The sequence below is a fragment of the Amaranthus tricolor genome, chromosome 14 (assembly GCF_026212465.1).
Source record: "Amaranthus tricolor cultivar Red isolate AtriRed21 chromosome 14, ASM2621246v1, whole genome shotgun sequence".
Taxonomy (NCBI): domain Eukaryota; kingdom Viridiplantae; phylum Streptophyta; class Magnoliopsida; order Caryophyllales; family Amaranthaceae; genus Amaranthus; species Amaranthus tricolor.
The window spans coordinates 6428684-6454092 of NC_080060.1; the positions used below are offsets into that span (position 1 = coordinate 6428684).

Genomic DNA, 25409 nt, shown 5'->3' on the forward strand with positions numbered 1-25409 from the left:
TTGTCCTCTAAAATAGCATAATTTAATTCAAATATGTGAGTTTTTTAAGTCAAATGGTGCTATTGATTGATGTATACCTTTATCGTGTTTTATATCGCTTTGATGTGTACAATTTCAAGATTTTAAAGCCCCAAATCTCATAAAAATTTAAGCAAAAAATATATTTCTAAAATTGTAATTCAAGGACAATAACAATGGTTGATTGGTTTAAGGACAATAATAATTCTAAAATATAATTAATTTCTTGCTCCGTTGTCTTGTTTGCACGCAACAGAGAAATGAGGAGATGGGGTACGTAAGATATATGAGAAAGAATATTCTCGTGAAAGATCATCTATCGGTGATATGCTAATAATTTGTATTATTGAACTATTTAACCCATATATAAAACCCATCTCACGATGAGACCGTCTCATACAAGAATTTTACGGAGAAACACTGGGTTGAGTAGCTTTTCATGTTTAGCGGAAAAGCTAGCTGAAAAAGCTACAAAATAAGCTGAAGGGGTGAGCACCCAATTTAAACCCAACTATACTTGACCAGTTTGATGAGTCTATGTTCAATGTGCCAACGCCCAACTCATTTAGAAATTTCTCCTGCATTTCTATTAAATCCAAACATTTGGTCTAAATTTTACAAATCCAACTATATTTATCAAATTCTCTAATCACATCCCTATTATACAACTTACAACGCAATGAAACAAAGTTCCCCCCATTCCCCGACTTACCTGAATGTTGCACTCCGATTCCCACTGGTAGGAAAAGCTTGGCGCTTTTTACCTTCAGGAAGTAGTACATCTTCATCTTTCTTGCTCTTGTCCAATACATCTTTTTTCTTTCCTAACTGATTATCGATGTTATCACCAGTTTTGAATTTTTTTTCTGCATCCTTCCCAAATTTAAACTCTTTCTTTGCAGCTTCATAATCAAACGGCTTAAAACCATGGCTACTACTTTCTTCCGACTCCTTTTCATGTTTGCTTGCGTTGTTCTTCTCATTAACAGTCTTGAGGCATTTCTTGAAACTAGATGATAAATCAGACAATGTTATTTGCTCATCATCCTCGTCTTCATCTTCATCTTCATCCAGAATCACCAACTCCGGTTCAACGGCAGCTACCACATCCTTTGTGTTTACACCAACTTCATCTAGAGCTGAACTATCATCGGGTTCTTCATCACTGCTGTCCAATAAAATAATATCATCTAATTTGGAGTGCGACGACACAGAAGTCTGCCCTTCACCAGGTGGTACCTCAAAACTATTCTCCGGTTCTTCAGGTTCCTCAATGGAATGTTGATCACCATCCAACAGTATTACATCGTCGGACTTACTGCTCACATATGGTTTACAAGAGCCCTCCCCCATGGCCTGAGCACTAGAGGATTGCTTAGGTTCTTTGAAAGCTTGTTTAGGTTCTTGCTTCAACTCCAGCGCCCTATTGTATGAAAATGATTGGTAGAATGAAAGATTCACAGAAGATTTAATCTGCTCCAATTTGTCCTCATCCTGCAAACATGGAATAGATTATGCTGAAAACAGGAAACGACTATCACCAAACTACCACTGTAGATGAGCAGATGATTTATCCGTCAAAATCACTAATACAAAGAGAAACAACTCCAATAGCCAAAGTAGACCATACTCATAGAGCAAGGAAAAATTAATACTGGAGTAGAAGATTGGATTTGCATAGGGAAACTCATTATTAAAATTAAGAAAATTAGCTCTGCAGCACAATCCATTACAAAACACCATTTACCGATCTCAAAGGGGTAAAAGAAGGTTGAGTAGAAGCATACTCGGGGAGTTTACAGCCAAAGCTTACCAACTGGAACAGATACCTCTTGAATTGGGCAAACAGAACAAGACAGAATAAACACCTCATAATAGGCATACTTATCTTTTATCATATAGGCGAAATAATTGTTTATCTGATAATGATGGTGCACCATGACATTCACATCAACACACCTTTTTCAAATCAGGTTTCTTTTTGGAAGTAGAACTCCCCAGAAGTGCCCCAAAAGCACGGCCTGGCTTCTTCATCAGCTGAACAGTAGTTTCTGCAACCTGAAATGAAGAGAATTGATAGTTTATAGTTGCCACTTAAAAGCCCACACGGAAGAGTAAATGATCATGCAACCCCACAAACAGCCTTCTCGAAGGGGCACTCACGTTTTTCTGACTAGAAAACATCTGTTCTCTCTTAGATTCAGCAAGATCACTCTCAATAGCATCTTTTGCCACCATCCCATTTTGACTAATATTCTTAACCAGATCCCTATATCTTTCCTTCCTTGATTTAGGGTCATGGCAAGTAAGCTTCAAACTTTCTTCTTTCATCTGCACAACTGGACAATGTTCATCCTGGCTAACATTAGACCCTTCAACGTTATTTTCACTAGCAGTCTGATCCTCTGAGATATCGGCGCCTGCATTATTTAATTCAAGTTCCTGAAATGAAAATTGGCATTTCAAAATGATATCAATAAACCAAACTTCGTCTATATGAAAGTTGGATAACTAAAAGGCCTCTCCATGCAACTGCAGAAAGTATGGAGATAAACCATCAGGTGCTTAATACAGTATTATCTATAAAACCACCCCTAAAAGCAGTCAGCTTGTTTAAACACGACCCACACAGCTGAAAGTGGCAATAACTTAATTTGGAACACCAATAATATAACATCCCACCAAAAACAGAAAACTGCTTTCAGAAATTCTTGTATCGCCCATTTATAAATATATAAATAACACCATATGATCACTAAAACTTTGGGGACACTGATATTTAGTGAAAAACAAAACGATTTCTTCATTTGACTGCACAAAGAAACAACTTAAGGAAATAACACCAATACATATCAAGGATTCAGAAAAACTAAGGTTGGGGGCAGATTAGATGACAAATCGGATAGCAGAATAATCAGTTATAAAGTAAATAAACATTTGATATCAGTAACCAGATCCAGAAGCTATAGGCATCCAAATATCTAATATCCAAATGTTTTCTTACTGGAATTACCAAAAATTTGAATTTTTTATGTCAACAAATGACCATAAAAAAAAAAGAATTATTCCCAAGATGGCAATAAATTGAAACAAATATGTTAAAAATACCCCATGATTTCAGTATAATGATCTAAAAACATTTGTGAAAAAGCCCCAGCGTCAATATTAAAGTGCATACTGCATACCACATAGTTTCACTTATCGAATTGGAAACAAATACTTATCTGATTCGACATATCAATATCCTCATTGGCAAGTGGCATCCAACATATTTGATGCGGAATTGGTTTAAGTAAGATATCCACAAATAAACTAGATTCTAAGCCACATTTGATGTCAGAAAGTTCATTCACAGCTTTCACGCCTACCATAGCTCTTTTTAAAATAATTATCACAAACCTAGACAATTTAAAGATGTGAGCCATGCCTCTAATTACTTGAGGTCACAACGGAAATTGTCTACAGCAATTATGGAAGGGAAAGATATCAAATTTATTGAAAAGTGCAAAAGATCAAAAATTCATTGAATAAACACAGTTCAGAGCTGAGTTGATCTCATATTCAGTGAACTTTTGTATATGCTAAGCTCAATTTACATAGATCTACAAGTGGCTTAATAAACACAAATTTATCGCTTGTGCAAAAAAGAGAACAGTGGAAATCAAGTCTCTTAGAATATGTAAACTCAATGCATACTAGAATTGATGAAACAGTCCAATATTGTCCAAATATATTTTTAAATTGGTTGCAAAAATAATGCAGTTCAGAACATTGAAGTGATCAAAACAGTTGCAAAAAAATTCTCAAATTATGTTCGATTTATCTTTCACAAAGAGAGCCTCACCATCTGAATTCGACCTTCTTTCAGCTGCTCAGCTACTGCTTCAAAAGACGAAGCATTTTGAACAGAATGCCTGATGATGCTGACCACAGAACCCAGGTTACGCTCTACATGTGGGTGCTTTGATTTAACCAAATGTCGCAATTTGCTTGTAGTCAGAGGCATCTGCTTGGCTTTTCCATACAAAAAAAGTACGCCCATCATGAATAAATTTCAATCAACAGAATGTCAATTACACACAAATTGAGCAGATAACTGAACATCAAATCATCCTTCAACAGACATCAATACCAATTTCTAAGAGCACTTTATTTGGTAATATATAACCAGTGCTTTCATCCTCTGCACGAGCGATAGCGTCCCTCCACTCACAGAGACCCTGCAAATAGAATTCGAACTCGATTCAAGAAACCATACAAGGCAGCATCATACTTTTTCTAATGGAATGCTAGAACTTCAACAAAAACTCTTATACACAGACATCACGGTCAAAGAGGGTATTTAAAAATGATATACATATTAAAAGGCTTCATAATGATTTTTTGAGCAACTTTTCTACAACCATGTACAGCCGCATTTTAATATAAAGCATTTGCCTCTGATGCAATGTCATACTAAATTAGGATTTAAATGAAGTTTCAATTTACTGAATCCAGCCTTGAAGATTGGAGCTTTCAGAGAACCATTTCTTTCGAAGTTTACAGGTCAAATTAGTATATATCAGTGAAGAAAACAGCGTAAAACCTCGTATTAAAACTCCATGCACAACAAAAGGAATAAAATTTACACTTCGAAGTAAATAAAAATATTAATGAATATTAATTGCTTTTTTGGTTTGTTTCTGTAAAACCAGCCTGCCTATACTGACACAGTGACACCATAAGACATTCATACTTACAGCAATAATGGATAGCTGCTGAGCACTAAGATCAGTTGCCTGCACACTGTTCACCAACATATAACAGACAAAAATATAGAAATTGTGAGTTTGTGACTTGAAGGCATAGCTAGATTACAAGCCACCAGGAGCAGAGACTAACCCATATATGTAAAGATATGAAGTATCGGTTAACAGCTCTTTCTCATAAAGCTGCATGCATATATCATAACTGCGCTTGTAAACCTACATTAAAATATAATAACACAAAAAAGAGTAAGCACAAGAAATGTAATGTCTACCTCATAATCGACAACAGAATCAGACCTAAAAATATGTGTAAAATTATATGAAAACACAATGCACAATTGAGAAACCTTAGATCTTTTAACTATGAATGTAGAGAGAAAAAAATTGCATATCAGAAATCTGATTTGGCTCTTTAAAGTTGACCACATTTCAAATATGAGCTAAATAAAAGATTAATGTCTTGTCTTAAACAGTACACATAGAACATATGATTAAATAAAAAACCCTACGCCCTACACTAGAGATGACAGTTAGATCTGAATCCAACTCTAATCCTTCTCGGCCCACGGAAAAATCCGTTGCGAATCCAAAGAGACAAATCCGAATTCAAGTCCGATAATATAATCCGACACCACATTAGAGGTAGATCTCAAAAAAATCCGATAATCCGATTCGAATCCAACTCCAACCCTCCTTTAACTTCGACTCGACCCAACATCCAACTCTGAACTTTGTCCCAATATTTAAGTGACAACCAACTCAGTAAAATAAGATAGAAATGTGTTGTTTTGTTTGTGGGGGATTTGCACAGATTTAATCTTTCAAACCTTTTAAAGTTTTCTTCAACGCCTTAAAGTTAGAAGTGTTCAAATTTCCAAGATTATCTAATAAATGTGACGAGAACTTTAATAGTAATTGTGACATAAGTTTCAAGTTTCAACGCCTATGAGGTTAGCTAATTTAATATCAAAGTCACAAAGTAGCAGAAAAGAAGAAGGACAACAAATGAGGTCAGAGATTCAAGATATCAATCTTCATACTTAAGTTGTTTTTCTAGTAAAAATATCAAAAGAGCATAATTAGCTATCAAACACTATAAAAAGTATATTAACGGAATTTTCGGGGTCCAAATCATTCTTCACAAATGCCCAGTTTCGATCTAACTTGCATTCCAGCAACCAAAAGGCTAATATAAACAAATCAAAGCACAACTAAACCCTAGGTACTATACATGACTCAACTCAGGCACTAACGTTGGACATGTTAGGTGTCAAAGAGTCCAATATGGCTATTTTATGAAAAGCTTCCCTAAGTTTAACCAAAGACAAAGAGTCAAAGTCATAATGCAAAAAACAAAGCAACATTGTATCGCATCGACAACATCGTAATGGTTTGTTAATTTACTAGACTAGTACTATCTGAATCGTAACGGAGTAAAAAATCGCATTTTAGACAACTTCAGGGGATAATCATGGTTTTGGCCGATATTTGGCTGTAAACAACCACATATAACGTCAATTACTGCATTTGTGCACTATGGTTGAAGTGTCAACACTCCATCCCCATGTCAAAACGCCAAGGCGTTCTTGCAGGTATTTGAGAAGCAAAATATGTGAGGAGTCTGGATATGCTATTGCTAGGACTATTGGTGGAAGATATAAAAAGAACGAAGAAATAGGAAAAAGTATTGATGTCACCAACTAGATTTACATGTATATGTAGTGTATTGAAGTAATTTAAAGGATTACAATAAAGGATGCGTATTACAAGAATTCAAAAGGCTTGAGATTCTCCCATAATGAGTAAAAAACTCACATAATGTGTATAATATTTTGATGCTTCACTTTCCCCTATCATAATTATACTTGTTTTCCCTTCTCTATGTATATCCTCTTCAAGTTATTCCTTACAAACCCCTCTTGACAAACTATCATAAAATATCCAAGGTACCCTCTAACTGATAACCAGTGTCCGATTGACATAAAAAAAAAAAGAAATAAAAAATCATTTGGACGTTTCACAGGTGTCATGTTCAAGATTGGTTCCAAAAACTCATTTCTCATCCAAGTATCCAACATCCTAAAATCAAAAGTTTTTTTCTCAACAAGCTGCAAACCATATTGCACAAAATGAGAGGATATGAAAGCAAGATCAAAAGTGAGAGACGGAAGAAGAGAAAGTAACAATCACATAAAAGTCAAACCTAGTTCATCTACATCTCAAAGGACAAAGATCACCAATCATCACCTATTATTTGAGGAGCAAAAGATTCTAGCTAGGCTTTCTTGTTAGTTGTTTCTACCCCCTTCCAAATCTTTTCTCTCCCCGGTCTTGCTCTATTTTCTCTTTTTGTCTTCTTAGAAGTCAATTGATGATTAGCAGTTATACAACTAACATTTAAGAAAAAAACGTGTGAAGGTATGAGGCTATTCAGCGGTGTGCCCACAAAATCTTCGGGAATCCTTTGATTTCACGATGTATACTTGATACTGTATGCCCAAAGTCATACCAGTACACACAGATCATAGAACCAGAGTGATATAAATCTAACATGGCATACCTCTAGTAGAAGCTCTTTACGGTTCTCAGGATCAGTTGACTCCGAATGCAGCCTCATTCTTATCAGATCGTAAATATACAGTAGATAGTGTGTGTCTTCTCTGGCATACCTGTGACAAGTAATTATTGAACAAAAACAAAGATCAAAACCGTTAAACAAAAGCAAACTATAATAAAACAAATTATCTCAGAACCCTAATGCACTCTATACAATGCCGAATGTAGTTCGGAGAAACTCGCATGTTTCCAGCTCAAATTATGAATTACAAATATGTGGACTCATATTCAAGAACAAGTAGCATGTTTAGTTTACAGCTAAGCAGTGTAATAAGAGTACCACTGTTTTCCAACTACATAGAGAGCTACATAAAGCCTTCTAAAAATTCTAGAATGGTATACTATTATATAACAATTTAATTGGTGGAAGTAAAGCACGAGAGCCTATCAAGGAAACCAAGAGTTAAATATGTTGATGTTTACAATGTAAAGTGTTTTTCTATTTTTATTTTTCCTTTCCATACGATGTTTCCCATTTTTTAGCTTTACCAAGAAGTTGATGATCCTAAACTATGCAAAAAAATTGGATGGTGAGCATTTAATTTTTGCGAGAGTCTGGTCTTGTCTCAGTTGGAGAGCAAGTGCCACTTTTCAAGAAAAGTCTGGAGTTTCTGTCACCAAGCACACCCCTTTTCCTCAGACTAACTTATAATCGAAAAATAAAACTTTGCGTCGATTTCTCTTTCGTTACTTTTTAATCTAAGCTTCCCTTTTTATTGAATTAGCATGATTCACTTACAATTTAATTGTTATTGTATTCTAGGATTGAATGTAACATAACCAATCATAAAGCATGAAATTCCTAGGTGAAATTTCTAAACCATTCCAAGACACAATGCAGCTTCTTATAATTTTTTTGAATACCATAATATTGAATACTTAATAAGATTATGAATTCTGCAAATTATCATTACAAGAAAACATTTTGTTTTGCTTGATAAAAGCTTAGGGGAGAAGAAACTCTACTTATTTGCAAAAACTCCACTTAATGGGAGAAATCTCCACACAATTAAGGTAGAATACGTATTTTGGTAACTTAATGTTATCTTAAAAATTAATTATATGCATCTTTGAAGTTAATCGAATCTAAAATTACAGAATAACTTACATGGTTACTATGTTACGACTGAGAATTTCAAAATCCATATAAATTTGCTTTGACGGAAAATTTACATCAAGACTTACAATTATAGTACTGATTTCAGAATTTCATAAGTTTTAGAGTTTGATTCTAATACATAGATCCTAAGAACACGTAAGATAAAATATGTGACATGTCTTGCAAAAAAATCAACATAAATAGTTGGGTTTATCATATTGCTTAGTCCTTGTGTTGTCAATATTTTTTATATTGTTTAAAAGAATCATGATCATTCAACAAGAAAGCTATCGTTACACCTTTTAGTTCACAAGCGCTCTCTGATGCATTAATACGGAACTAAGGATATTCATAATTTTATCTATTCTATAATCAAGCTTACCATTAAGAAAATTGAATTCACTTTCCTTAGCTAGCAGATGATTTTCATGATTTTACGATAAAATAGTCGTACAGCTGTCTTTGTATTATAAATTGATATTATGATAGTTAAAAAACTCGATATATCAATGACATCAACGTATCACAAATCAACTTCAATATCATAGTCTAAACTGTCAATATTTTCAAGAGCAAGTTGCACTGTTAACGTACTTTAGCATTTCATGTGGAAGTGGACGCAACCTCCAATCCGCATTTTGGTACCTGAATGGGGTTTTAAAATCAACTCATCCCATGTCAATTTTCACGGTATATTTGACATATCCAACTAAGTTCAACTAGGTAAGAAAAATATTACTGTTTATTAGCGGTAACTCCACAGAAGTGTTGAAGAAGATGCTCCAGACTATGTCTCTCCATTTGTAACACTCTTGAAGCCTTTATAACATATTTAAAACATATAGCACGTAGTTAAATTATTTTTCACAAGCATTTTACACAAAATAAAATTACAAAACACCAAATACTAGATATTTACAACAGGAAGAACACCAAAACAACAAAGATACTTGTTTTCCTTAATCGAGAGTACTGTGTATCATGGACTTGGTAATATGTTTGGTTCAAAATAATGTGATATTGTTCACCTCATGTTCCAAAGGAAATTATAAATCAAACTTCACAACCCACATGTTGTCTCTGGCTTTTTGCTTCAATAACCATACAAAATGAATAAACATAATTTGAACACTTTCTAATTTTCTTACTCAATCCATTACAAATATTAGTTTATAGGCAAAACAACAAACACTCAAAGAACACATATCTGCAGCATACCTGTCCTGTATCAAATAGATTGCACACATAAATGCCAAAATCTCGCTGAAGCCATATAATATCTCTGTCTGCTCCATGCATAACCTACGATTTCAACGGATTTTCATTATATAGTTTATAATTATACTAGAAGAGCTAGAACACCTTATCATCTATCACAGTATAGCCATTCCCAACCTCAAAAATCCAGGAATATGACATTGGAGATATATGAAAACAGAAATGAAAGAAAATTGCAGACCTTTTTCTTGGTAGGATCCTTAAAGATTTCCCTTAGATATGGGCCAACATGAATCCTCAATTTCAAAGTATCAACAACAAAATCTTCTGTTCTGGTAGAGATTTGCATCAAACATGTCAATCCTTGAAATGATCGGTACTGATTGTGTTCCAAATCAACCTACATGAGAGTTGTGTAAACTATTATTTATCTAAGCATATGCTAACAACAACGACAACAATACAACGATGCCAAAGCCTTAATCCAAGCATATGCTAAATGGAAAGAAAAGAATGTTTGATAGCATAAGAATAGAAAACCAACCAAAATTCATGGTAAAAGACAGCAACAATAACTAAAGCAAAAATAATAACAAACAATAGGCTATTTGGCAAGAAAACAGTAAGATATCATATCGACCAAGTTGTAAAGATCTTCAAATATATAAAACTCATACTACCTCCATTGTAAGGGTGTAAAAAACTGGTTCAAGCAAATTCTCGTGGTCAAATTTGTTTGTGCAACCCAAACCTGAACCACAAACTATGCATTAAGTATCAATGCAGCCTTTACAATACATCACGGAAAGCTGAGTCCATTCTGGTTTGATTTAATGAAGCACATCATGATGTAGTCTTGCTGTGCATCAAGTTTGTGTTATCAGGCTATTCCACCTTTATTAAGAAAGAACATCGACATTCTACCTTCACAAGCTTCCTAACTTTACAAGAATTGATGTTTCCCTGTTCAGGTTTTGGTTTTTGTTTTTGTGCTGCATCTTACAAGTATAACAAAAGCGAAACACGTACCCACAAGATGAACATCAAAAACAGGCACATTTTGAACTCTATTTTCTGCAGAAGTATTTTTTACTTGTTGGGCTAGACCAAAAGGCTCATGCAATCATATTTTTAAAAATTCAGGACTCCAAAAACAAACGTGTAGCTAAAGGGGGTTTAGATTAGGTAATATTGAGCAATCAAGATAGAGAACAAAATACTTACAGCAAACTCGTTCACGCTCCTTAGTTTAGCAGCTAACTCCTTCAAATCCTTCACTTCTTCGACCATTTTGAATGGAGTAGATTCTAGTGGAGGTGGCCTCATTGGCTCAAGAGGATCAATGTTACAGTCCAAGAAATCAGAAATAGATAGCTTTTCCTACAAAAACAAGGAATAAAGTACTGACGATCATTTCCCAATCTTTCTGGTTTGCTTAGTCAATGTAACATTCAAAGAAAAGGAGTGCCAAAACAATGTCGAGCCTATGCAGAAAAAAATAGAAAAACTTTTTGATAATGATAAAGATAAAATATATTGAAATTTCAAATGATATGATGGTGTTAGCCCTGTACAGGGTAATAGATGATGGATAGGGTCAACAAAAGAAACACACATCAGGTCTTCGAATCTTTAATTAGGGGAAATTAGAATAACCACAACAGATAGGTACTCAAGCCACCCAACTATTAAAGTAGGCATGACATTATCTACTAAATAACTTGAAATACTAAAATAAGTTCCCCTCAAAATTCCACCAATTCCTCACCTTCCACTTCACATACACATCAGAGTTAGAGAAAGCAGTTTCCACATTTTTCCAAGCCCTCACCCCCTTCCTAAAAAATACTCCATTGGCCCTTGAGTTTGCTACAAGTCTCATTTTTTGTTCGTCCGCTTAATTTGGAACATTTACTTATAATTAGTTTCCTATATAGACACGGTCTCCACCATTTTCTTTAGTTCTCATTCACATAATTGTTTCCTTTTTTAATACCAATTAAACAATTCAATTTTTTTGTCAAATTCCAAACAACTAAACTGCTCTTTGCTATTTGTGCCAACCCCCTAAGTAGAAAACTTGGGGGAGTATTTCAGTAGCTTAGCTGAATTACATAAATATTAGGTATTCTCTATGCAATCATCACAGATGATCTAGAAGAAATAGCTAATTCAAAAAAAAAAAAAAAAAAAAAAGAGTAACAAAAACGTTACCAATGGATGAATGAACCTCGAGCCATCCTCACTCTTCTCCAACCAAACATGCTGAAACGGCTGATTAGAATTATTCACCAATATGTTGTACTCTTCTTGCGGCTTCCGAATTGTCGGTATATGAAACGGGACCTTAGGCTTTGGTCCTTCTGTCTTCTTGTCCCTTTCAAGGACTCGGACAGGTTGAGAAGACACATTTTCCTCTTTCTCTTTCATTCCACCAATAACAGGTAGCTTTTTCTTCTTCCCGCAAACCAACTGAAACCCATTCTCATCAACTACAGGTCGTGCCTTGGCTGCTGCTTCTTCCGCCTTCCGCAACCTCGAAAACTCATCCACTGACACGTCAAACCTTTCTAGAACTAGATCGTTAACATTTACAAGCCAATCATAGGATTCATCATCTATATCTTGAGGAAACTCCATCTCTTTCCCATCCCACAATTGTTTGGCTACATTAATTTGTTGAAGCATGGACTGAGACTTGGAGCTAATTTCATCAATAGGAGCTCTAAATTCGTCGAAATTGTAGTAGAAATGAAAATCTTTCTCCGAAGGTAAAGCCCTAGATGATCCAGAAAGTTTGAAAATTGAGGAAGAAATAGCGCCATTAGAAAGGGCTTTTAAGGTTTCTGATTTCTGCCTAAGAGTATCGGTATTTGATTCTAAAGGATCAATGTCCATATTCATTGAATTGGTTGATGTAGAAGATTAGGAGAGATATAGATAAGTCCAAGAGCTTCAATCGACATGCAAAAAGAGGAATTAGGGTTTTAGGATGGACGAGAAGAAGGTTGAGAAAGGTCGGATGAGAGACTGCGTGAGTATCTCTGTTCGTTACAAAGCAGGCGTCGGATACTATTGTATGAATTTATCATACATTCATACTCCTTTATATATATGTTTTAATAAAAAAAAAAAAGAAAAAAACAAGTTTACATTTGTAGATAATGACACTTTGTGTGTGAGATTAACATTTAGTTTAGTAAATAAAAACTTTTTTATCATTTTATTTAATGATAAAAAGATTTGATTTTCATCTACCTATTGAAAGGATTAATGCATTTTACTTTTCAATGTAATAGTTTTAATTTTCAGTCAGTCTCTTGAAAGATCTTATTAACTTCTTCGTTAATTAAAAATATTTATTTCGAACAACTTTATGAAAAGTGTGCCCCAAAAGGTTGATCGTGATGTTTTTTTATGAAAAAAGTCGTTATGATGGGTGTGATATTCCGAATTGAGCTTTAAAGAGATTGATAGACCACTCATATCAACAAGGTGCATCTTTTTTTAAGGGATTCCATTTGCTAAGAACTTCACAGTTAAGCGTGCTAAGAACTTTCAAGGGATCCTAAAAAGTTTTCATGAGTGCGTATGAGTGAGGCCAAAGTGCGCTAGAAAGACTTATGTGGTTTATAGGGCCAATTTACAATCTCCATGGTAATCACCGGTAGTCTGATGGGTTGGGGTGTTACAATGGGTAATATTAACATAAATGTAACAAAAAAATCTTAACCTTTTGCCTAAAGTGGAAAAGTTAGAAGCTTAGAGTGACCACGCAAATTAAAAAAAAAGTTTGACTACCACGTGAAAAATTCAAAATTAAGAATCACCATAGAAAATCATACAATACTGTAAAAGTGATGGAAAATTCCAAGTGTCATCTTCTAAAGAAGCATGACAAATGAAAAAATATCATTAGATATGAAATGATTACAATTTACATGTCATATTGATAAATTTTTATTTAATAATAGTATGACTAAAAATGGTAAATGAATAAATTGAAACATATAACAATAATTAAGAAAATGAATATAGTAAAAATTTTGACTTAATGCGTGTTTTTCTTAGGAGGGGAAAGATCAAAACATAATGTAAAGTAGATAATAGTTGATTACATGACAATATTTGTCTAATTTAAAAATCATACAATACCATAAAAGTGATGAAAAATTCAAAGTGTCATCTTCTAAAGAGGCATGACAAATGGAAAAATATCATTAGATGTGAAATGATTACAATTTACATGTCATATTGATAAATTTTTATTTAGTAATAGTATGATTAAAAATGGTAAAAGAATAAATTGGAACATTTAACAATAATTAAGAAAATGAATATAGTAAAAATTTGACTTAATGCATGTTTGTCTTAGAAGGGGAGAGAAGATCAAAACATTATGTAAAGTAGATGATAGTTGATTACATGACAATATTTGTCTAATTTAAAAACTAATATTTTTTGTTTAAAATTAGAGCTAAATTTTGTAAACTAATTGTATAATTTACTATAGTATTTTAATTTAGTTAACTTAGAATTTAATATGTTCAATTGAATGGAAAAAAGTTGTATATTAGATACATAATTTAAAAAAAAATCAATAATTATGTTTTAATCTAAAAAAGTCATATACTCCCTCCAATTCAGCACTAATGTCTCATTTGCTTTTTGGACAATATTCATCTCTTACTCTTAATTTGTATTTTATTATTAATCTATAAGTTAAAATATAGTCAAGTGAATCTTGTTTGATTCGTCTTAATGCAAGGATTATTCATATCAACTTTCTATAATTTTTGATTATACACAATTAGAGATATTAAGGATTGAATAAGTGCAATGAATAGAGTGCATAAAGCAAATGAGACATTAGTAGTAAATTAGAGGGAGCATTTGGTAAATTTAATAATGATAGTATATATTTGCATTATTATTTGAATCTGTTTTTGTTATATATTTTACATTAACAAATTCGTACATTGCACGAGTTTCCATACTAGTATAATTATAATAATAATATAGTTGTAATAATAATTGCAACATAAAATCAAAGTACACAAAACAATAAAAGCAAACTTTCCCTTATCTATTACTCTTATATTGAGCTAACAAAAATTGGTCTAAATTATAAATTAGTCTATGGTAAAATGTTGTAGTTTGGTTTAATATTTCCTAAAATTAAGGTTTTCGGTCTGATAAAGGTTTAAAATTTTGTAGATTGAGCTACAACTTAATCCATGATATTACATGATTTGTGACGATCAAAAGTATAGGTTTACATTTCCCATTTTACATAATTTAGAAGTATTTATGCCCATTCTAATTGATTTCATTACATGATATGTGTAAAGATTTGTGTAATTATGAATTATTATATTTTTAATGGTAAAATTACGGCTTATGTAGATTTAATTGAAGGTGCAAAATATTTACATAAATAATTATTCTATTTCAGAATAATAATAATAATAATAATAATAATTGAGTATAATCGTTTTTCAAAAAAAAATAATTGAGTATAATTATAGATCCAAATGAGACATACCGCTCTAGAACAGTCTGGTTTCGTCTAGTGTGTTAACCATTTTGATCTAGTCTTAAAAAATTTTAACCTAGAATTTTGATTTTGGAATGTTAGACCATATCAAATCGAATTGTATGCACCCCTGTTCATCCTTTCTATAATAACATATTTATAAGCTCGTATTGTATGAGATGGGATTATATAATTAGTTCATTTCTTTAATTAGTTAAGTTAAGAATGTAAATAATCATTTTGATATTATAAGTGATTACTTAAAGACACCAAAAAAAAATATATATTGGCCAATCCAGTAGAATTACTCTTACCATAAGACCATATCATTTTGAGAATTTGAATAGATGTGAAAATAACTTTTTATATGTGAATTGATTAGAGGACTACAATTAAAGCCTTATCATGATATGTGGACAAACCAAAATATATGTTAATACTTATTTTCTTTCATAATGTTATGTCATGCATAAAAAATTGTAATATGATTTTCATTATAATTCATACTTTCTTCATTTTATTTTAATATTTCTAATTAGACATAATTAAAAATTATAAAAAGATAATATGAGTAAATTTAAATTGAGACGAATTAAATAAAATCTCACTCAATTATGTTTTAACTTATATAGTAAAAATAAAATAAAAATTAAAAATAATTATTATAAAGTTATTAAAATAGAATCCAGATATTGTTCCACTTTTAGACACAATAATTTTTGATACTAATTATCTTCTCTTATGTGTTTCTATAGAATAGCTATAGTTTGTTCTATGCGGGAAATAGAATTATAATAAGGAGCAACCATATGACGCAGTGATTACTCTTTTAGATATTGTAAATAATAAATGAGGAATTACAACAGATTAACTCATTAAATTATATGCATTATTTATTTATATGGAATTGCATATAATATTTACTATTAAGAGTTAATCAGAAACAAACTCTTCGTTATCACTAACAAGAATACAACAAAGATAAGATTACGTACATTCAATCCCCAAATCCTACCTAGCGTCACATGATTCGCTAATCGCCCTGCGAATCGCAAATTGAAAAACACGAATTGTGGTCGATTTTAGGCTATATTTGAACCATTTTGAGCGAAACGTAAATCTAAAAAACGAACCAACTAGCGAATTATGTTTCACTGATCCTACCTTTTTATTACAAAAGTTGATACTTACTACAAAATTATATTTTATAGTTCAATAACAAACAACAATTTACAATTATCTTTCTTTTGCATAGACTTCACATCTAAATATCATCAAAATCTAATAAAAATAAGATCCTTCAAGTGAAGCACATTCCAATATGAGAATGATCATACAAGTGAAGCACCAAAACAAGCTAGTCTCTTTCTAGCAACCTTAGACCTATGACACCATACCTCAAACGCCTCGGTTAAGTCGGGATAAATTATATGTTGATTATCCAACCATTCCGTCAAAATCTCTGCCTGATCGCCAGCCGGTAAAGCAAGTATGATCGAAACAAGTGCAGATTCCAACGTCTGCCAAACCTCACAAACAATTTTTGGCCTTGAATTATCTTCCTCGGTATCAGGTGTAGTCATATCGACCATAGGCTTCGTAACTCTTGCAAACGGAAGCCATACTTTCACCATTTCAAGTCTCTTTGGTGTTGGCAAAACTACATTTCCGTATCCTATTGCTTCTAAAACTTTTGCAACTACTTCGATCACCTTCAACTTTAACTTAAGGGTATCGGTTTTGGAACTTGCTTTCTCGATAAGCTTGACTATTGTATCGGAAGTCTCCGACCAAGATTTTACCATCTCCCTCATTATTTCGAGTTTACTACATATCTGGCACGCCCATGACAGATCCGATACATATACATATACTAGCTCAAACTCTTCACCCTCAATCGTTGATTCACGCTCGTTTGATAAAGATTCAAGAAGAGCACTAAATCTCGTTAGCAGTCTCTCTATACATTCTCTAGCCTCGAGCTTTACTTCATCGCACAACTTAACAAGGGGAGCATCATCATCCTCGGCAAGCATATATTCTAGCTGCTCTTGGACCGAGAATTTGAGATCCCTTTGCGACAAAGGTGGTGATGAAGTGGCGAATCGAATGGCGGATACAAATATCCTCCAAATGGCACCTTGATCAACCGGTTGAAGGCGGGCAAGAATCGGGTTTGCTATGGGCCCAATGGCTGGTATGGTTCGTAAAATTTCCTCCTCCTCGGCTTCTTCCCAAGGAACAGCCTCTATGTATTCCACAGCAGAAGAAACTATTCGAGGGCATCCCAGATCAACAGCTACTTGAAGGATGCCTAGGGTGTTACGAACTCCATGCCAGCTTTCGGAAATCAAGCTGTCAGAAGCGACGTAGAGGAGACGAAGAAGCGTGATATTGTAGTTTATGTCGGATTCTTGGCAATGAACCTCGACACAACTGCGTGCATCGAGGATCTGACAGGTTGGCCAAGTGTCGGAGAGACGGTCAGCAAAATACTTACTTTTATCGACAAGAATGGAGGAGTGACAATACAACCATTGATCGCGACCTTCAGGCGTTCGCAACCTAACGACAACGTCACTACTTGGTCGGTCGTTGAATTTAAAGGAATGCCCTATTCCATTTTCCTGCTTTGAGCCATTGATGACCCAAAAAGAAATTAAGTACAGAGAATACAGTGTTCAATCAAAATGGTTAAGACAGTTTCATGAAGAACATACTAATAAACTGAATATGGAATTAATCTTAGCATAAGCTATTCAAGTAAGACCATGTAAGCTCTCAGAATTGGAAAAAGCAAATTATGGTCGGTTTTAGGTTATTTTTTGGTCATTTTGAGTGAATCACGAACTTGAAAGCTAATTAGCCAGCGAATTATGTAACACTGGATAAAGATCAAATGTGACTTCAAAACGTTAGTAAGCATCCCTCAATTTACTGTTTCAAATGATTATGTTCGAGTGTATTAAATTTTTCTAACATTAAAAAACTGGTTTACAAGTGTAATGAGCATTGGATTGAAGGAAATGAATAGGATCCTTATTTGGTCTTTTTTTTTTTTTTTTTTTACTAATTTGTCCCATTCCTGAATTGTGATCAAGACTTGAATGAGTACATGAGAAAAGCTGAAATGAATTAATTCTAACCTAGATAAGTGTAACCACTGTTACCTGGAACGACATTCAGTTTGGAAGGGGAAGTGGGAATAAGAAACGCAACTTTGATTGACTCGGGAACGATTGGGTACGAGATACATTATGTGTAAAAAATATGTTTGAAAACAAAATATTTTTAGATGATTTTTTTGCTTTAAGACAATGTTTTTAAGTGGAATTTTTTAGTTTTCTAGGTTTCATCTCGTTTTCCCTCCCTTATTTTTTCTTTAATTTGTAAATGAAGGTCAAACTACATTTTAAAAAGGTATTCTATACCAGAACGTCACCTTGAGCGATTTTGGACGCATTTCGTGGTGATTGAGGATGAACATTTCCGGATTGTGGAGCGTGGCTACCACGTAACTGACTGTAATCGAATCGAATCAATGGATTGGATTTTATAACGATGAATAACAAGTGTATACAAAAACCTAGCTAAAAGTAAAGCCAAATTTTGTTGATTATGCATTGAGCTCAAGCCAAACCATGTTCCCAAGCGCAGGTCTTAACAATTTCGAGCCAGGCTAAGTCAAGAAAACTCAAGCTTAAGTCAAACCTAGTCTTTCGAGTTTCCAAACTCGCCTATGCTATTTCAAGCCAGGCTATGCCAAGAAAACTCGAGCTCCACTCAGACAGCCCATAATTTTGAAAAAGAATACGAATGTGAATAAAACGATCTGTTATCAACTTTGAATCCCCCGACTTTTCCGTCATCAACAACACAAGGAAAGAACATGAAGATTAAAATTGCATCATTCATTCCCAATTAGAGAGCGATTTAGCATGGATACTTACCCGCTTCTCCATTCAACAGATAAGAAGCTCTCAGTCGGAAGCAACGAACCATTGGAACTACAGATTCACAAAACAAAGAGAGAGTTAAGCATTAGCAATCATGTAAATAGCAAAAATGTATTAACTATTCGGAGCGTTTTTTTACGTGAGATTCATTATACCCATATGTTCCTTCCATCAACCACTCTCAATTCTCAAAACACAAGAAAGTAAATGGAGCGATAAAATGCACTCACTTTCTTTTACATGATCAATTTATCATCATGATCTTTTACTTTCTATTTAGCATGGGTTCAACAAATTAAGAACGACTTGAGTTATCTGCGCCTCTCCATGAATCTGACTAGGAATAGGAATAGCTGGAGACATCAAATCCATATTTCAGACTACTAATAGTTTCTTTAGGTGCCTTCTTGCTATAGTTGCTAGTTGCTTCTTACTTGTTCCTTTTTTTCATATTTACTCATTAGTATTTATTATATTGTTTTATATTCTGCTTTATACACAGGCTCTTAATTTTTTGGGGTAAAATTGACCACAATCCTTTAGTCCTCTCTTTGTACAGAATATGGGTATGGATTGTTTGTCACCTTCTCTCACCCAGATTCAGTTTTCGAGCGGGATATTGAGTTAATGATTTACTTTCTATTTATTCTTTTAACTAATGGAAGAATTCAACATCTAGTTACAGCTTCCCTCTGCCACAATCAATTGTGCTGACTTAGTAGCACAAGTTTCAGTAACCGAAGCAACCTCACTAGTGATTGTATCCAAAAAAAACACAAGCTATTGTTCAGGAGATTTATAATAGCTAAAAATTTAAATTAAAAGGTGGAAAATATATTTTTTTTGAATGGAAAAGTGGAAAATAATAAATGAGTTGGGAATAAAGAGATAGTCAAATCAAATTTATAAAAGCTCTTTTGAGTAATACTACAATTAGCAGGATCTCTTTAGATGCAACCATTAGACCTGATCACCTGACAGAAGTAGAATAAACTCACAGGCTCACAGCTAATATGAAAAGGGATTTTGGAGTTTAAAATCTAAATTCTAACATGAGGGATGTTGAATTATATACAACAATGTTTGCTGGAAAAGAAGCAAGCCAAACTTGTATACAGAATTCTCGAAACGACGACACTTTATATACATGTCAAATGCTCAGCACCTCAAATGGGTGAACTTGAAACTTCATTCATTTATCAAACTCAAGCATACTTTTTTGAGAAATGACAGAGTACTCAATACAGGAAGTGAGGTGCTTCATCTGGAAATAGAGCATGTTTTTATTATTTCAATATAGTACCTATAGCACTTACACTATGTTTGGATAATAAATTAAGAGAGAAAAGAAAAAAGAGGAGAAGGGGAAGGGAAGGAAGGAAAAGGAAGGGGAGGGGTAAGTAGAGAGAGTGCAGCTTGTTTGTTTAGAAAGGAAAGGAAGGGAAAAGAAAGAAAAATGAGTGTTTTTCCTTTAAATCTTTCCAACTTTAGGAGAGAATGTATTCTTAACAAAGTTTGTCTATGTTTTTCCTCCAGACCTCTCCACTCCAAATCGCTCTCCTCCCTTTTTTGTTATTCAAACAATGAATCATCCTTCCAAATCCCTGGTCTTCCTTTCCCTCTATTTCTCTATCCAAACACAGTTTAGTAGTTTTACTTAGGGCATGCTTAGATTGAGTGTAAATATTTAAGGGGAAAAATAAAGTCAAACTAATGAAATGAAAGCAAATACAGATGCATTTAAAGTAGTTAAGATAGTTGCAAAGAAGGTTAAATGAGCATGAAATAAAAATAATGAAGGAAAAAGAAGATGATTTCCCCTATTATGGAGGTAATACATTCCCCCACCCTCCCCTATGATAAATATTTACCCCACAAAATTGAGTGCACCCTTCATTTTTCATTACTTTGCAACCATTCTTCCCCTTCTACAACAATCAAATTTCACAAATTTCTCATTTATCAACTTTATTTTCTTACTTTGACATTTTTTTACCCCTTAAACATTTACACTCGATCCAAGCATGCCCTTATAGTGAAAAAATTCCCATTCTTTACAAAGAGGTTCTTGGAACACCATATTTAGCAATATTTTTAATTTCATGATCATCCTATTTAGCAATATATTTACAACATGTTTGGTTATTGGTGCTAAATGGTGGTAACGGAAATGATTTATTGTGTAAAATTTCATTAAAAGTTCCATTTCATTCCCATGGTAATGAAACTTTAAATTTTGAGTTTTTTTGTTTATAAATTTTCATTACCACCTAATACCACATCTCTAAAAGATAATGCATTGGAATGAATTTTACAAAAAAAATGAGATGATTAAAGTTGGACAAGCATGACCATCAAGGTAGCCAAGAAATTTTTCAACCAAAATTACACTAGTTTCATTCCCATTACCACCTAACAAACAGGCCGTTAGTTTCATGGATCAGCCTATTTAGCACTATTATCCTAAATTCCTAATAGCCACAAAATTCCTTAAACTCACCTTCCCAAGCTCCCATCTCAAAAACTGACCAATAAACAGAAAAATAAACCAATGAAACCTTCAAGCATAGTGCAAAATACGGTAACAGTTGCAATCACGACAACGCAATGATGTGGTAATGGGAGTGATGTGGTTATCGCAACCCCGAATATCGACCTAAAGCTTGAGGCATCGAAACAACCTAAAATTGAAGATAAACCCAATGGGATATTCCAATTTGACCTTGTAATTATCACTCTAAACCAGAAATCAAACTACCATATAGCTTAATCTATTCCTTGCATTATATTTTCAAAATGTGGATTATTTCTCAACTTAGAATACAAAAAACATCAATAATCCAAAAATATAAAGATGGCAATTGAAAATTGAACTGGGAATTACAAGAAATTTAATTTACAAGTGGGAAAATTGGAATAACATAACTAACAACCCATAAAAATTAGTCTAATAAAGAGAAAGCACAAAAACAAGGCACAGAGATTGGATCAGGGAAAAGGAGAATAAAGAAAGGTGAAAGGAGAGTAAATACCTTGAACATGTTATAGTTTGGCATTGCTGCAATGGAGTTTGAACAAATCTGTATCTTCAAAATTGGTCAAGCAGCTGCCTTTCACTCGGCTCACTCGGGAGAATAGCACATGTTATAGTCTATGGAAATGTTTTGGCGAATGGTAATGAGAACCGGAAGACACGATCGAAAACGAACAGTTGACAGTAGGGGTAGTTTTGGGATTCACTAATAGAGCGAGACTGTATCCATTAGAAAATATTAACGGTTCGTTTGGTAAGTAGTAATAAACGGTGATAATAGGAATGATAAACTAGTGTAATTTTAGTTTAAAAATCTCTTGGCTACATTGATGGTCATGCTTCTCCAACTTCAATCATCTTATTTTCTTCATAAAATTCATTCCAATGCATTATAATTGGGAGACATGGTATTAGGTGGTAATGGAAATTTGTAAATAATTTTTTTTTATCAAAGTTTTATTACCATGGAAATAATAGTGAACTTTTATGAAATTTTACACTATAAATCATTCTCATTACAACAATTTATTATCACTAATCAAAGGAGAGTCTTTGTTTATTTAAAGTGAATGAGAATATGAAATAAAATTTAAAAAAAAATGAGAGACCAAAAATAGTTTTGGGGGAGAAGATTTTATTAATTTCAAGTCTCATCTAAAAAGTATCGTATTAAAGTCTTACCAGTCTTATTTTTTGTGCCAAAAACCTTTATTATATTGTTGTACTCTTATTTTTTACTCTTTCCGTTCCTTAAAAAAAATTCCCACCAGAAATGTTAACTAAAATTATGAAAAATAGTATTTTTTTACATGGTGGATAAATTACTTTATTGGATAATAAATTTGTTTGAGAAAAAGTGAGTATAATCATCATCATCATCACACCTAGTGTATCATACTCATAGAAATCTATGATCAGGGTTTGGGGAGGGAGGAAAGACAACAACTCATACCCATAGAGGAGAGTGGCTCAAAGAGTCCCTCGGCTCGAGAAGGGTCTTCAAAGAGAGAGAAACCTACAACTACCCGAAAGCCTGCAACTTACAACACAAGTTGACCATAAGGCATGAATAATAATCAAATAACTAAAAATACACAATAAATAGAATACATACAAATAACTAAAAATAAAGATAAAAGTAAAGAAGGTGATGAAGAGCGACAAGTAAAGGCAATGAACAATACCAAATGATGGGTAAGAGAGACAAGTTTAGTAATCTAAGATGTGGATAAGGGCGCTGTCAACTGCCCCTATCCCTGGTCAGATCCTTACAGAGGTGAAGTTCATCTAGGTCACTTTTAATCTGTTTCTCCCACGTTCTCCTAGGTCTTCCTCGACATCTCTTGCCCTCCACTATGATGTATTTGATCCTTCTCACTGGAGCGTCATGATACTAAAACATTACAAAAGTGAGCATAAACATTTTAAAAATATTTTTAAAAATATTAGTGGAAAAAATATAGAAACTAAAACTATTAAAATCATGTTCTTATAAAGTTAGCGGGAAATATATGGGGACTATAAACAATATCAAAATGTTAAAATGAAGCTAGTGGGAGATATGTGAGACTCATAAGCATTATTAAAATATTAAAAAAAGATAAACAAGATAATCTTATTCAAAATTTGTGACATAAATAAAAAAATTCTTTATGAGAATAAATATAAAAACCCAAAATGTCAAATATGAATAACTTTAAAGAACTAAGAGAATAGTTAGCTCGTTAAACCTGTTAAAATTGTATCTTCTTGTTGGTTTTTAAGTTATTTAGACAAATTACAGAGAAATTTGGTATATTATATATTGAGCTTGTTTGGTAAATAGTTTTTTTATTGACATTTTGATTAGCTTTTGGCTATTGACTTTTTAATTGGTCAAATAGTAAAAAATATTTGATAATTGACTTTTAAACCAATTGAAAACTAACTTTTAATGCAAAAACTTAAAATTTGCTAGGATTAGCTTTTTTTATTGACGTTTAGCTTTTTAATCCATTTTTCTTTAATAAACAATTAACAATTAACTGTTGATTGTTTATTAGAGAGAAAGTGCACCAAAAGCAAATGCAAATGAAAACAATTACACTAAGTTTTTAATTTTGAAAAAGTAGTCTTTTTAGTTGACTGAAAAGTCATCTACATATCATTTTTGACTTTTGAACAAACAAAAAGACAGAAGCCAAAATAACCGAAAGTCAATTACTAAATATTTCCAATATGTCATGGTTGTCTTTGTAATGGTTAAAATACATTAAAAACATATGCTACAATTTTTATTGATATGAATATAATTTAATCAAACTCGTTTATATTATTGGAATCTATATGGTAACTAAATTATAAATATTTTATTCCAATTTTTTTTGAGTTGATCTTGTATGAGCTTATGGGTCATTTGGTAATTAGCACTCCATTAAATTATGGTAAATTGGTAATAATAATGGATAATTAGTGTAATTTCAATAGAATGTCTTTAAATTAGTTTAATGATTCGCTAATTTTTCTTCGACAATTTTAAGTTTTTTCTCAAAATTCATTCTAATGCACAATCATTTTAAAATGTGTTATTAGGTAGTATTGGTAATGGAAAATAGTGAACAAAAAAATAGCAGCACAAATCATTTTTATTACCACGAATTAGTATCATTAATCAAACGAGTTGTTTGTGTACACTAAAATAGTGTGTATATCAATCTTATTAGTCACTACCTTAGACAAGAGTTAGACATTGTGAGTTAATTAAGTGAAAATTGGAGTGAAAGTTTTTATTCATATGAATATATTAGGAAATTACATTTGTTAGGTTGTACTTCAAAGTCACCCTGTTTTTATTTTATACTTTTACTTGTTACTTATACTTTAGGTCAATTTATTTATATTTGAAAATTCAATAATAAATCATACTTTGGAAAAGAAAAAAAATAAACAATATAATGTATTTAAAAAAACAAAAAAATACATGTGTTATACTGTATTGCATAACTTTTCCGCCTAAATGCTCATAAGAAATTATTTCTTTATCAAAATTAAAATGTTAAAAAATAATATTTTCTTTAATAAGATGAGATGTCTTATACCAATATTAAATTACATAATTACTAGTCAATTAACAGCCGGGACAAATTCAAAAAATCAGTCAATTTTTCTAATTAATTATTTTAAAATTATAAATTATTACCTTAAC

The 25409-nt window shown here is 32.7% G+C and overlaps 2 protein-coding genes across 3 annotated transcripts; both read right to left on the reverse strand.

The window, feature by feature from the left end:
* Positions 1-202: 202 nt before the first annotated feature.
* Positions 203-12780, reverse strand: LOC130800037 (protein RRP6-like 2). Its single transcript, XM_057663369.1, has 14 exons — positions 11914-12780; positions 10924-11079; positions 9941-10099; positions 9700-9783; positions 9221-9300; positions 9076-9126; positions 7327-7435; positions 4900-4982; positions 4758-4803; positions 4151-4238; positions 3863-4032; positions 2182-2460; positions 1978-2076; positions 203-1512 (listed from the first exon to the last, which is right to left on the reverse strand). The coding sequence occupies exons 1-14, from the start codon at positions 12601-12603 to the stop codon at positions 727-729; spliced, it is 2880 nt and encodes a 959-aa protein (XP_057519352.1). The 5' UTR covers positions 12604-12780; the 3' UTR covers positions 203-726.
* A 3414-nt stretch (positions 12781-16194) lies between these two features.
* Positions 16195-22383, reverse strand: LOC130800040 (BTB/POZ domain-containing protein At3g05675). Of its 2 annotated transcripts, none has more exons than XM_057663373.1 (3): positions 22224-22383; positions 19186-19242; positions 16195-17865 (listed from the first exon to the last, which is right to left on the reverse strand). In XM_057663373.1, exons 2-3 carry the CDS (start codon positions 19195-19197, stop codon positions 16567-16569), a joined length of 1311 nt encoding a protein of 436 aa, XP_057519356.1. In that variant the 5' UTR covers positions 19198-19242; positions 22224-22383; the 3' UTR covers positions 16195-16566. The 2 variants fall into 2 exon arrangements, with proteins under 2 accessions (XP_057519356.1, XP_057519357.1); XM_057663374.1 differs by having other exon boundaries at positions 16198-17862; positions 22224-22382.
* Between the last annotated feature and the right edge of the window lie 3026 nt (positions 22384-25409).

Coding starts and splice junctions, on each gene's coding strand:
- LOC130800037 (XM_057663369.1), bottom strand. CDS start 12,603: ATGAATATGGACATTGATCCTTTAGAATCAAATACCGATACTCTTAGG. Junction 9,784..9,940: donor AGGATCCTACCAAGAAAAAG/GTCTGCAATTTT, acceptor TTGAAATCGTAG/GTTATGCATGGAGCAGACAG. Junction 9,301..9,699: donor ATCTATTTGATACAGGACAG/GTATGCTGCAGA, acceptor TATGTTATAAAG/GCTTCAAGAGTGTTACAAAT.